Source organism: Rana temporaria, chromosome 4 (genome assembly GCF_905171775.1).
Source record: "Rana temporaria chromosome 4, aRanTem1.1, whole genome shotgun sequence".
Classification (NCBI taxonomy): Eukaryota; Metazoa; Chordata; class Amphibia; order Anura; family Ranidae; genus Rana; species Rana temporaria.
Window position 1 is genome coordinate 355,495,703 of NC_053492.1, and position 14,001 is coordinate 355,509,703.

Here is a 14,001-nt window from a genome sequence, read left to right on the forward strand (position 1 = left end):
ATATTTTAATATTAATATTTTTATTTTTAATATTCATAACATTTATGTCCAGTATCTGTTACACGTAGTGTTCCTTTTCGAGACCTTAATGGGTTAATATATAAGGATTTACATATGTGTTTTTGATGTATTTTATGTAATTTGGGTGTGCGATCGTGGCTGACGTCATTTATATTTTTTATGTAAGATTTCTTTTTAAAGGGGTCTTTTTTGCCTTTGAGGATTTCTATCCTTATTGCATATATAACTTTTGGTATATAGGAGTCTGCCCTTTGATAGTATTCCGATCGAATGTGTTTCCTTTTTCCCATTATGATCGAATCTGTCACTTTTTTCCATCATGGTGCAGTTTGTGCCTTCCTTTGCTGACAGTCTTTTGTTGTCTAATTAGGATTGATGGGAGGGCTTGATTACTAGTGGGTGTGTCATGGCAGCCACAGGCTTCTTATACCTAGACAGCGGGACGTTTGCATGCTGCCTTTTTTCACCCCACGCTGATGAAGTCCCGCTCATAGGGACGTAACGTCGTACGAGGGGAAGGGGCCACATGAGACGTCAACCGCGATCGCCGACCTAGACTGAAACCCATGCTTTTATGGATGTTTTATGCTGTTTCGCTGCACTCGTTTGAGAGTGCTTATACAGTGAGTGTATTCGTTTTTTATTCTTAAATAAATGTATTTTGGCTTCAGAGAGCACTAGATTTCCTCTCCTTTGTTTTTTATGCCCTGATTGCCATGTCCTGATCCTGAGTCTGACTGATATCGTGGTTCTACTGCTGCATTGCTTGCTGTCCTCTGAGAACAGGTGGTTCTCTGATTATGCTTTGTGACCTATTGCAGGTCGAAGTTGTAAGGTGAGAGGCCATTCCTGCTATTTGGTGGAGGTTCCTTCTGGATATCACCCTTTGGATTTTTGCACTATTATATTCCGATTTGGATCATCTTTTTGCACTTGAGCACTTTATATGGACTTTATTATATAATTTTTAATTATATATCATATATCATATGTTTTAACTTTCTGTATGTATAGTTTAAAATTGTTTGTTTTGCGCTGCACTATTATTATTAGATTATACGGTGAGTACAGGCAAAAAAAATCTTAAAAAAATGTAAAATTAGGGGGTCATCTTATACGCCCGGTCGCCTTATACACCGGCAAATACGGTATTTCTGTTATTATAATTATGATGTGGACTGTCCGCTGGAGACCAGGCAGACAGCTTACATGCCTTTTGCTGTCTTTGCAGTTAACACACTACTCAGGCAAAGCCTGCATATAGTCAGGTACAGGTACTGGAAAAATGTATACTTTTCTTCATGCAGTATATGCAATGCATTCACTTTATTTAGCTTCCACAATTTCCTAATCAAAATCACACAACATTTACTTATTATTATTATTATTATTATTATTATTATTATTATTATTATTATTGTTATTATTATTATTTTTTTTACCAAAAATATGTAGAAGAAATCATATTTGCCTAAACTGATGAAGACATTTTTTATTTATTTATTTTTGGATGTTTATTATACCAAAAATGAAAAGAATATTATTAGTTTTTTTTTTTTTTATTTTATTTTTTTGTTTATAACGCAAACAAAAAATAAAAGCAGAGGTGATCAAATAAAACCAACAGAAAGCTCTATTTGTGGGAAAAGAAGGACGTCAATTTAGTTTGGATACAACGTCGAACGATCGCGCAATTGTCAGTTAAAGTAACGCAAAAAATGGCCATGGTCATTAAGGGGGTAAATCCTTCCAGTCCTTAAGCGGTTAAAAAACATTGCAAAGTAAAAATCGCCTATATGCTTTTGACAACACATAACCCAAGCACCACGAGGTATACTACCATGAGTATATCTTTTGTTAGTTTTATAACACATCATGCAAGATATATTTACACTATATGGCCAAAAATTTGGGGACACTTGACATGAACACTGAGGGCCAGATTCACGTAGAATCACGGCGGCGTAACGTATCGTAGATACGTTACACCGCCGCAAGTTTTCATCGCAAGTGCCTGATTCACCAAGCACTTGCGTGAAAACTTACGCCGGCAGCCTCCGGCGTAAGCCCGCGTAATTCAAAGGGGCGTGTGCCATTTAAATTAGGCACGCTCCCACGCCGGACCTACTGTGCATGCTCTGTTTTGAAATTCCCGCCGTGCTTTGCGCGAAGTGACGTCATTTTTTCGAACGGCGATGTGCGTAGCGTACTTTCGTATTCCCGGACGTCTTACGCAAGAAAAAAAAAAGTAAAAATTTCGACGCGGGAACGACGGCCATACTTTATACAGCACATACGTGTGCTGTGTAAAGGTAGGGCATGTAAAACGACGACTAAAATTGCGACGGGAAACTAGACTAGCGACGACGTACCGAACGCGAAAAACCATCGTGGATCGCCGTAACTGCTAATTCGCATACCCGACGCTGGAATACGACGCAAACTCCACCCAGCCGTGGCCGCGGTATTGCATCCTAAGATCCGACAGTGTAAAACAATTACACCTGTCGGATCTTATGGATATCTATGCGTAACTGATTCTATGAATCAGTCTCATAGATACTCTGAGAGATACGACGGAGTATCTGAGATAGTCCGTCGTATCTCCGCTGTGAATCTGGCCCTTAAAGTATATGAACTTGTTGGACATTCCAATCCAAATACATGTGCGCAAAATCAAGCACATACAGTAGCCATGCAATCTCTATTGATAAACATTGGAAAACAAAGAGTAATGTCCACTTTATGACTTAATGGGCCAAATTTATGACTGATCCTTTATGCTTCAAATGTATATTACATTGGGTGGTCTGGAGTTATGCTTATTCCCTTATAAACCCGGAACAGTCTTGTGCTTTACAACAGAAATGGGTTCTCTCTGCTATTCTCATTTCTTTCTCAATGTCAGAATGATGTATGTGTCTGTTGCTATGGTTCATCAAGAAACAAAACTAACACAGTCATTAAAGTAACAGCAGTTACAAACTGAACTGTCGGAAAGATGTCATTTTTACACATGTATACTCATGTTGACCATCTTAAAATCTCTAAAGCACTAGTGCAAAGATTAAAATCATTTTTTAAATCTCCAGTTTGGGGCTGTATTTATCACCAGGACCAGACTGTCTCTCTGTAGGCTCCCCTGTGGAATCCAGTGTTAAAGGCATAGTCCACTTTTTTTTGCCAACAATTAACCACTTCAGCCCCAGACGGTTTTACCCCTGGCCCCTTCATGACCATGCCGTTTTTGCTATTTGGTGCTGTGCTACATTAACTGTTAATTGCGTGGTTGTGCAACACAGTACCCAAACAAAATGCATACAATTTTTTTCACACAATAACAGCTTTCTTTTGGTAGTATTTGATCACCTCTGTTTTTTTTATTATATAAACTAAAACAGACCAAACATTTAGGCTGGGTTCACACCTATGGATGCCGTTTCTTCGCATCCAATTCGCATAGCAGGAGAATGTGACTGGCTCTCTATGGAGCCGGTTCACATACCTCCGCAGCAGGTCTGGTGCGGTTTGCAGGAAAAACGTGTGCCTTTTTTAGAGCGTTTCAGGTCCAAATTCAGCCCAAAATTTGGGCTGAAATCGGACTTGAAACGGTGAACCAGCTCACACCGGACCCCTGCTGTGCGACGGATGCGGCGATAGTGTGAACCGAGCCTAAGAAAAAAATCCTTGTAAGTCCATATTGATTGGCTTGTGTGAAAATTATATTGTCTACAAATTATAGCATTTTTTTTATACTACTTTTTTTATTTCTTATTTAAATTTTATTTTATTTAAAGCGGGGGTTCACCCTATTAAAAAAAATTTTTTTTTTTTTTTTATTCTAGCATTACATTCGGCATCGTAGCACGAGCTACAGTATGCCGGTCTTACATTTTTTATCCCCGTACTCACTGTGCTATTGTACATTGAAGATTCCGGGGAATGGGCGTTCCTATGGTGAGAGAAGGTGATTGACGGCCGGCCCTGGCACATCACACTTCTCCGGAAATAGCCGAAATAGGCTTGGCTCTTCACGGCGCCTGCGCATAGCCTGTGCGCAGGCGCCGTGAAGAGCCGAGACCTACTCCGGCTGTCTTCGGGGAGCGTGACGTGCCAGAGCCGGCCGTCATTCATCCTCCCTCTCCATAGGCACGCCCATTCCCCGCGGGAGTCGGAATCTTCAATGTGCAATAGCACAGTGAGTACGGGGATAAAAAATGTAAGACCGGCATACTGTAGCTCGCGCTACGATGCCGAATGTAATGCTAGAATGATGTTAAGGAGGGTGAACCACCGCTTTAAGTAATATTTCAACATGCAATGCAAAATGTATTTACATTTTAAAATCTTACATACTTTCTCTATTTATTAAACCTAAACCACCTCTACCCCCCCCCCCCTCCCCAGATCTGCTATATTGGTCATCTTAACTTATCTCGGACCCACCCGATTCTATCATACCTACTGCATATTTCTCTGTTTGCTTAAACTCACTCCATTTTTTTTTATACTACTAATGGCAGTGATCAGCGACTTATAATGGGACTGTGATAGTGCGGCTTACAATTGTTTTTGACAGGTACTCGTCCCCACTTCTGGGAGACCTTTCCGCAGGAAGTTCAGCCCGACTCCTCCTCCTATCTCCTCCACCAGGCACAGCGCATGCACAGTAGAACTGGCAGTGAATCCGTGAATCCGAATGGTTTACAACCACTTTAAAGTGGAGTTCCACTTAAAAGTGGAAGCTCTGCTTATCTGCCTCCCCCTCCAGTGTCACATTTGGCACCTTTCGTGAGATACCGGTTTTTGACAGGGACCCGTCCCCATTTCCGGGAGACCTTGCCGCAGGAAGTTCAGCCGGACTCCTCCTTCCCTCTTCATCAGGCCATTCAAAAAGCACAGTAGGGAACCGGCTGTGAAGTCAAAAGGCTTCACTGCTGGTTTCCCTTAAAAGGAATGGCGGCAGCCGCACCCGAGAGCTGATGGACAGATCGGTTTGTGGTGCCAACATGGCGGGCTCCCTGGACAGGTAAGTGTCCAAATATTAAAATTCAGCAGCTACAGTATTTGTAGCTGCTAACTTTTATCTATTTTTTTGGAGGCTGTAGCTTCGCTTTAAGTATATATATTTTTTTTAAATTATACGTTTTGGGCCAGATTCACAGCGGAGATACGACGGAGTATCTCAGATACTCCGTCGTATCTCTCAGAGTATCTATGCGAATGATTCATAGAATCAGTTACGTATAGATATCCCTAAGATCCGACAGGTGTAATTGTTTTACACTGTCGGGTCTTAGGATGCAGTACCGCGGCCGCCGCTGGGGGGAGTTTGCGTCGTAAACCAGCGTCGGGTAGGCAAATTAGGAGTTACGGCGATCCACGACGGATTTTCGCGTTCGCTACGTCGCCGCTAGTCTAGTTTCCCGTCGCAAAGTTAGTCGTCGTTTTTGGTGCCTTAACTTTACACAGCACACGTATGTGATGTATAAAGTATAGCCGTCGTTCCCGTGTCGAATTTTAAAATTTCACGTCGTTTGCGTAAGACGTCCGGGAATACGGAAGTACGCTACGCACGTCGCTGATCGAAAAAATGACGTCAGTTTGCGCAAAGCACGGTGGGAATTTCCAAACGGAGCATGCGCAGTAGGTCCGGCGTGGGAGCGCGCCTAATTTAAATGGCACACGCCCCTTTAAATTACGCGGGCTTACGCCCGAGGCCCCCGGCGTAATTTTTCACGCAAGTGCTTGGTGAATCAGGCACTTGCGATGAAAAATTGCGGCGGTGTAACGTATCTATGATACGTTACGCCGCCGCGATTCTACCTGAATTTGGCCCTTTGTTTGTAAAGACCTTCTGATTTCCTAGTTTACAATTGAATGGAAAAAAACACATCTAGCAGAAATGAAATGTAAAATTGTCCATCGGGAAATGCCTTTAACATGAGAGCTTAATAAAGAAACACAATGAAATAAACTGAAGCTCTAGACTAAAGTTTAAAATGCCTCCCAGAAACTTTGCAATGTTCTATTGTACTGCAGTGCAACTAGGAAACAGAAAGACTTCTTTCCATTGGCAACATAATACTCACCTTCATTCTGCGATGTGGTTTCTGTACCCTCTGGTGTTTTATCTGGCATCTCTGTTGAGACCTGGTTGGCAATACCTGCAGGACAAAAAGAATGGAAAGGATTCTCATACGCAGCCAAGACATTCCAGTTAAAGGACACCTTTACACAGAGCTACGGCTAATGTTTCAGGATAGATTTCCATTAATTTTCCCTTTTTTTTGTTTTGGGCCTTTGGATACTGAAAGAGCTGTCCCAGTCATTTAAGATGTGTATAGGTATAGCTAACAGAAAAACAGATAGCTCTACAGCAATTGAATTAAATTGCCCACAGATCACACATGCATGAAAAAGACAAGCTCTGTGAAAAGTGAAATGACAATTGGAGTCCATTTTTGCTTTGACTTTTTTTTGGTCAGATTTTTTGCAAACTAATCTATGATTTTTTTTTTTTATGTTTATACTGTTTGAACAAGCTGTCTCGGTGTTACTATAAGGCAAAAATTTTGGCTTACCCGTGATCATCTTTAGGCTCCGTTTCCACTAGCGCAACTTGTCAATTTAAAGCCCATTGATTTCAAAGGCACCTGTTCCAAACTAAGGGCCAGATTCACATACAAATATGTTAAGCTGCGGCGGCGTAACGTATCCCATTTACGTTACACCGCCGCAAGTTTACAGCGTAAGTGCCTGATTCACAAAGCACTTACCTGTAAACTTGCGGCAGCGTAGCGTAAATCCGCTCGGCGCAAGCCCGCCTAATTCAAATGGGACGGGCACCATTTAAATTAGATGCGTTCCGGCACCAAACGTACTGCGCATGCTCCGTCCGTAAAATTACCCGACGTGCATTTGCGCTAAATGACGTCGCAAGGACTTCATTGGTTTCGACGTTAACGTAAATGGCGTCCAGCGCCATTCACGGACGACTTACGCAAACGACGTGAAATTTAAAATTTTGACGCGGGAACGACGGCCATACTTAACATTGGCTAGGCCACCTAGAGTTTTAGTTTTACGCCGCGTATATCTCTACGAAAACAACGTAAATTTAGAGCGACAGGCAAAGCGGACGTTCGTGAATCGGCCTAACTAGTCATTTGCATATTCTACGCCGACCGCAATGGAATCGCCACCTAGCGGCCGGCCTAGAATTGCAGCCTAAGATCCGACGGTGTAAGTCAATTACACCTGTCGGATCTTAGGGCTATCTATGCGTAACTGATTCTATGAATCAGGCGCATAGATACGACAATCGTATCTCAGAGATACGACGGCGTATCAGGAGATACGCCGTCGTATCTCATTTGTGAATCTGGCCCTATGTGACTTAAAGCATATGAAAAGATTTGTTAAAAAAACGAAAAAAAAAACATGTCATACTTACCTCCTCTGTGCAGTTGGTTTTGTACAGAGTGGCCCCAATCCTCCTCTTCTGGGGTCCCTCAACTCCTGGCTCCCCCTCTTCTCGAGTCCCCCGTTGGAGAGCCGCTCTCCCTCGGGGTACTCGCGCGGGCCGCTCCATGTCCTGCTACTGCGTCCATTGACACAGACAGCAGGATCCCTTTAAAATTGCAGCAACTTTGAAAAGGTTCCTGCAGTACTTCGATGCGACTTTTGATGCAACTTTGATCCAGAGACTCTAAAGTTGGATCAAAGCTACACTCAAATTCACATCATAGTCGCACTCTAAATCATGTGCTAAATGCTAATTCATTATTTTTTTCATTATGTCTGATTACCTGTATTTTAAATGTGCTGTCGGCAGTTTCGGTCCTGGCGGCCTAGGCAATGTCATCAGGCAGTTCCCTTGGACTCCTGGGATATCGGAGTCATCAATCCCAAGAGCCCAAGGAAATCAACTGATTCTCTTCTGATTGACAGATTGTCATACTAAACGGGGTGGGAACTTCCGCCGCCCGATTACTAGGGCAACCTGCAATCAACAATCTGCGCCGCGTAGTGTCATTACTGAGCAGGCGCAATTTCAGGAGGTGCTAATCCCTGAAATAGACACAAGCAGGCTTCAGATGCCCAAAACTGCGATGGCCCCTGCCTGCTTCCGAGATCAGGTATTTTTTTTTTACAGATTTAAAAAAACAACACACATAATACATTTGCAACAGTATCCAAATAGTAATGTGCTATCTGAGCCAATCATGGGGGTGCTTTTAGGGAAAAAATGTTTATGGTGACTGGAGCTCCGCTTTAAGCTTTTACAAAAAAACGTGGAAGCTAATTGGTTTCTATGCAGAGCTACACCAGATTTAGCACTTTCCAGTTTTAGTAAATCAGCCTCTGTGTTCAGGCGCAGCTCTGCAAACAACTTCAACGCTGTCAATTACATGCGATGAAAGGACTGGGAATAAAGGAGCAGAAGGCAATCAGAATGAAAAGAATGGACACACCCAAAAGTTTCAGATTATTCAATTTTTCTCCATGCCTGTAATAAAAGCATAACTGAATCCAAGAAAGAAAAAATGCAATATGTTGCAGCTTACAGTCCTTAGATCTGCTGCTTGCATGTTCAAGCTAAGAACATTTTCAGCAAATACAGAAACTGGGCTAGATTCATAGAGAGTTACGCCGGCGTATCAGTAGATACGCCGTCGTAACTCTGAATCGACGCCGTCGTAAATTTAAGCGTATTCTGCAAACCAGATACGCTTAAATTAGGCTAAGATACGAGCGGCGTAAGTCTCCTACGCCGTTGTATCTTAGGGTGCATATTTACGCTGGCTGCTAGGTGGCGCTTCTGTCGATTTCAGAATATGCAAATGAGCTGGATACGCCGATTCAGAAACGTATGTGCGCCCGGCGGATTTTTTTACGTCGTTTGCGTAAGGCTTTTTCCGGCGTACCATTACTCCTGCTATATGAGGCATAGCCAATGTTAAGTATATACGTCGTTCTCGCGTCGAATTTTTAAAATTTTACGTCGTTTGCGTAAGTCGTTCGCGAATAGGGCTTTGCGTAAATTACGTTCACGTCGAAAGCATTGACTATTTGCGACGTGATTAGGAGCATGCACACTGGGATACGTTCACGGCCGGCGCATTCGCCGTTCATGAGAAACTTCATTTACGTGGGGTCATGTTTTATTTGCATAAAACACGCCCACCTCTTGACAATTTGAATTCGGCGCGCTTACGCCGGCAGATGTACGCTACGCCGCCGTAACTTAGGGCGCAGGTTCTTTGTGAATCCAGCCCCAGCCTCACTAAGTTACGGCGGCGTAGCGTATCTGAGATACGCTACACCCGCACAAACTTACGGCGGGCTATATGAATCTAGCACCCTGTGTTTTTTTCCAGGATTATCAAGTGGATTAAAAAAAAAGAAAAATGAATGCACCCACAACAACAAGGACTAGTAACTGCAATATTTTACATTTGTGGTTTTGGGTTTAGATATAGTCTAAAGCAGCATTGCTGTGTCCTGTAGTGGAGCAGGGGCCAGAGGATGGAAGCACAGCATGTGACAAGTGCATACAAAAAGCACTAATATATTTCTAAAAAAAAATATTATGTCAGGTCTGAAAATCTGAAAGTATTTGAAATTTGTAACATGCCACACAAAAAAACAAAAATAATGCATTTTGTGGGGATATTGCTGCCTAACTGCAAAGTCCCTGCATATATATTTTATATATTTTTCTTAACATAAAACTACTTTTGTTAATTTCAGTGGCAGAAGTGCTAAAACAGATCTCCCTCTGAACATATATGGTTGTCTCTGTCGTAAATATAGTATTATGTATATGTAGCTGGTACTGAATTATAAATTGGTGTGAGATTTGAAAGACTGTGCCTTTTTTTTATTATTTAAACAAAAAAAATAAAAAATGCCACGCTTGAAATTAAGTGAATCATTCACACATACTGCAGCTGTCACCCTGAGATTTCTCAGCATTTGTTTATACCCATAAAATTATAACTAAAAAAGTATTTCAGAAAAGCCATTTACTTTTGTGGCAATGACTCTTTTTGGCAAAATTAAAAATAGTATGCTGAATAATGACAATTTCAAATAGAATAAAATAAATAATGTATTTATAATCAAATTTAGGTTATGGATCGTAATCTTCATAATGATGCTTGTGAATTGGATATGACTTTGTCTTGAAAAAGAAAGTAAAAAAAAAATATATATATATATACCGTATGTAGGCACCAAGGCTCACTTTTAGACCTGAAGCCCATGGATATTATGTATGAACTTAGATCATTTCAAATCCTATCTATATTCTGGCCCCAATAACTCAAGTTGGCAGTAATCCCCAACTTGATCATCTCTCCTTTGTCCAATGCCCAGTGTGACCCTTGTTTACTCAATCCCTTTTGCCCTATACTCTGGCTCTCTCCATTTCCCAACTCTCCTTCCACACAGTTTGTTTCTTAGGCTGCGTACACACGATCGGTTAAACCGATGAGAGCGGTCTGATGGACCATTTTCATCGGTCCAAACTGATCGTGTGTGGGCGCCATTCGTTATTTATCCATCGGTTAAAAAAAAGTCAAGTTGTTTTAAATTTAACCGATGGATTCCTAACCGATAGAAAAAAAATGATCGCACAACCATCGGTTAAAAATCCACGCATGCTCAGAATCAAGTCGACGCATGCTTGGAAGCATTGAACTTCGTTTTTTTCAGCACATTGTTGTGTTTTACGTCACCGCGTTCTGACACGATCAATTTTTTAACCGATGGTGTAGGCATGACTTACCATCAGACCGTTCTCATCGGATGGACCGATCGTGTGTACAGGGCTTAACAGATGACTTAGGTTAATGTCACATGGGCATTCATAGTTTACGTAAATAAGGGGGCTCCAAACTCTCTAAAAAAAGGGCCAGTTTACTGTATCTTCAGACTTTAGGGGGGCCGGACTGTGGTCAGTGGGAGTAGAAAATGCCCTGGAGTCAGTGAGTATAGACAATGTCTCAGATTTGGTGGTTAGTGTGATTAAAAAATTACATGGCGACTCTGCCTAGTAGGTAGAGAAATAGTGCCCTATCATTGGTATTAGAGGAAGGAATAGGGATCCAATGTTGGTGTCAGTAGGAAGAATGGTGCCCAATTGTTTATATCAGTGGGAGGAATAGTGCCCTATTGTTGGTATTAGTAGAAGCAATAGTGCCCCATCGTTGCTGTCAGTGGGAAGAATGGTTCCCCATAGTTAGTGTCAGTGGGAGGAATGGTGCCTCATCAGTCGTGTCAGTGGAAGGATTAGTGCCCCACTGTTGGTGTCAGTGTAAAGAATGGTGCCTCATCAATGGTGTCAGTGTGAGAAATAGTGACTCATATCAGTGGGAAGAACATTGCCCCTAGGGCCGCGTAAAGACAAGCAAAGGGCCATATTTGGCCCGCGGGCCGCAGTTTGGAGATCACTGGTTTAAATAATAATATTTTTCATGGACAATATCTGGTTTCCTATTCTCAGTTTTCTTATGAACCAATGAATCCTGGGCTAGACATTTTCTCTTCCACAAGTTCTTATGTTTGAAGGCGTATCTTTTTACGTCTTTTTCAAGAAAAATAAAATACTTATAACGTAAAAACAAAACATTATGTAAAAGTGAGTGTTTTAAATTTTGAATCCAAGTATGATATGACTGCACTTCACGTGAGTTCCAGATAATGTTTATTGGGATATCCAAAGTGACACCAAAGGACACCAGTAGTGGTCTAGGTAGACATGTTTCACACAATAAAGATGTGCTTACTTGAGTAATGTGCTTACTTGGATGCTGTATCACGGACGGAGCAACCAGAGTGATTTTAAAGGGCTTTTCCGCTGACACCTGTAGGTAAGTAGAGCAGCAGGGGAGTGAAGGAAAGGTAAGTATGAAGCCTCGTACACACGACCGAGGAACTCGATGGGCGAAACACATCGTTTTCCTTGTCAAATTCCTTGTTAGGCTGTCGAGGAACTAGACAAGGCAAGTTTCTCCATTCCCTTCAAAGAAATAGAGAACTTGCTCTCTTTTTGGCTCGTCGAGTTACTCGACAGTTTCCTTGACGAAAATGTACACACGACCGGTTTCCTCTGCAAAAAAATATCTCCCAGCAAGTTTCTTGCTGGTTTTTGCAGAGAAACTCGGTCGTGTGTACGAGGCCTGAGCAGTTGTGGGGAAGTGGGGGGGGGGGGGGTGATGGCATTACAAGAATGAATCTGTGCTCTGCTATGTAGGCAAAGCAAAATTTCTCTTTAAGGTAAACACTGAAACAACTCAAAAGATGGGAAATTGACTTTACTTTCCCTAAGTCAAAAGAAGCTCAAGTGAGCTCTACAAGTTCTTTACAGTTCTAGTGAAGAGTGGCACATGCAGGTCAACATTTGATATCAAAATGATGGTTGATCACTTATTTCTAATTCCAAATACCACGTTCAACAAATTTTGGATTGTGTTTGAGAATGAAGTTTTCTTTCAAATAGCCAATGACATCATGCACAACAAAACCTGTATGTTAGATGTAAATGATTAATGTTCAAAGGCATAAACTACTGCCTTAGGGTATTTTGAGCACTTACTCATTCTGCAGTATCAACTGTATGGCTTGTATATGCGTGTTTATGCATTATCTATAATCACTGAAGGACATACATCAATCAATAAAATGCACTGCACTGTTTTATGTCTTTATTTTAAAAGGGCTGATGTATATGTGTAATTTTAGATAATATTTCAAAGTGTGCCATGATAGAGATACAAGGGTGGTCGTGGTTGACCTCTTTTTGGGCACATTAGCTGTCTGAGGCCCAGATTCTCAAAGGAGATACGACGGCGTATCTCCAGATACGCCGTCGTATCTCTGGGTCTGAGCCGTCGTATCTATGCGCCTGATTCTTAGAATCAGTTACGCATAGATTTGTATTAGATCCGACCGGCGTAAGTCTCTTACGCCGTCGGATCTTACGCCCGGCCGACGCAGTACAGATACGCCATTTACGTTAGGCTTTTCCTGGCGTAAAGTTACCCCTGCTATATGGACGTCGTTCCCGCGTCGAATTTTGAAAATTTTACGTTGTTCACGTAAGTCGTCCATGAATGGGGCTGGACGTAATTTACGTTCACGTCGAAACCAATACGTCCTTGCGGCGTACTTTGGAGCAATGCACACTGGGATATGTCAATCACGTCAGGTCACATAACATTTACATAAAACACGCCCCCCTGTTCTACATTTGAATTAGGCGGACTTACGCCGGCCTATTTACGGAGCAAGTGCTTAGAGAATACTGCACTTGCCCGTCTAAGTTGCGGAGGCGTAACGTAAATAGGATACGTTACGCCCGCTCAAAGATGCGCCGATCTACGTGAATCTGGGCCTGATTGTCTATAACCTAACAAAGACACAGGCAGGCCATAAAAATCCTCAGCCTTGTTGGCTATCTCTAGGAGCATGGGAAATAACCAGGCTGCTCCTAGATGTCAGGTAGTTCAGAGTGTAGGAGCAAAAAGGCCTATACCATTGGTGGTGAACCTTGGCACCCCAGAAGTTTTGGAACTACATTTCCCATGATGCTCAACTACACTGCAGAGTGTATGAGCATCATGGGAAATGTAGTTCCAAAACATCTGAGGTGCCAAGGTTCACCATCACTGGCCTATACCCTGCCCCCCCCCCCCTGTAATAGACAACCCTACCCTTACCAAGAAAGCCCTCATGAGCTCATAAGGAGCCTTATGCCACGTACACACGATCGGAATTCCAACTTTAAAACCGTGTTTTTTTTTTTTCAAACAGATTGTTCGCTCAAACTTGCCTTGTATGCTCACGGTCACACAAATGTTGTCGGAAATTCCGAACTTCAGGAACGCGGTCACGTACAACACTACGACGAGCCAAGAAAAATGAAGTTCAATGATTCCAAGCATGCGTCAAACTAAATCCGAGCATGCGTAG

The 14,001-nt window shown here is 42.2% G+C and overlaps 1 protein-coding gene across 7 annotated transcripts in view; it reads right to left on the minus strand.

Moving 5' to 3' along the window:
- Positions 1-14,001, minus strand: part of PLEKHG1 (pleckstrin homology and RhoGEF domain containing G1) — a 306,586-nt gene that overhangs the window by 192,629 nt on the left and 99,956 nt on the right. For 3 of the 7 annotated variants that reach the window (XM_040350851.1, XM_040350854.1, XM_040350850.1), the window contains one exon: positions 6,114-6,188. The exons of 3 other annotated variants lie outside the window; for them this stretch is intronic. In XM_040350851.1, coding sequence (XP_040206785.1) covers positions 6,114-6,162 — 49 coding nt within the window. In that variant the 5' untranslated portion in view covers positions 6,163-6,188. Of the gene's footprint in view, positions 1-6,113; positions 6,191-14,001 lie in introns of those variants that run through there. One more of the 7 variants, XM_040350855.1, reaches the window with a different exon arrangement.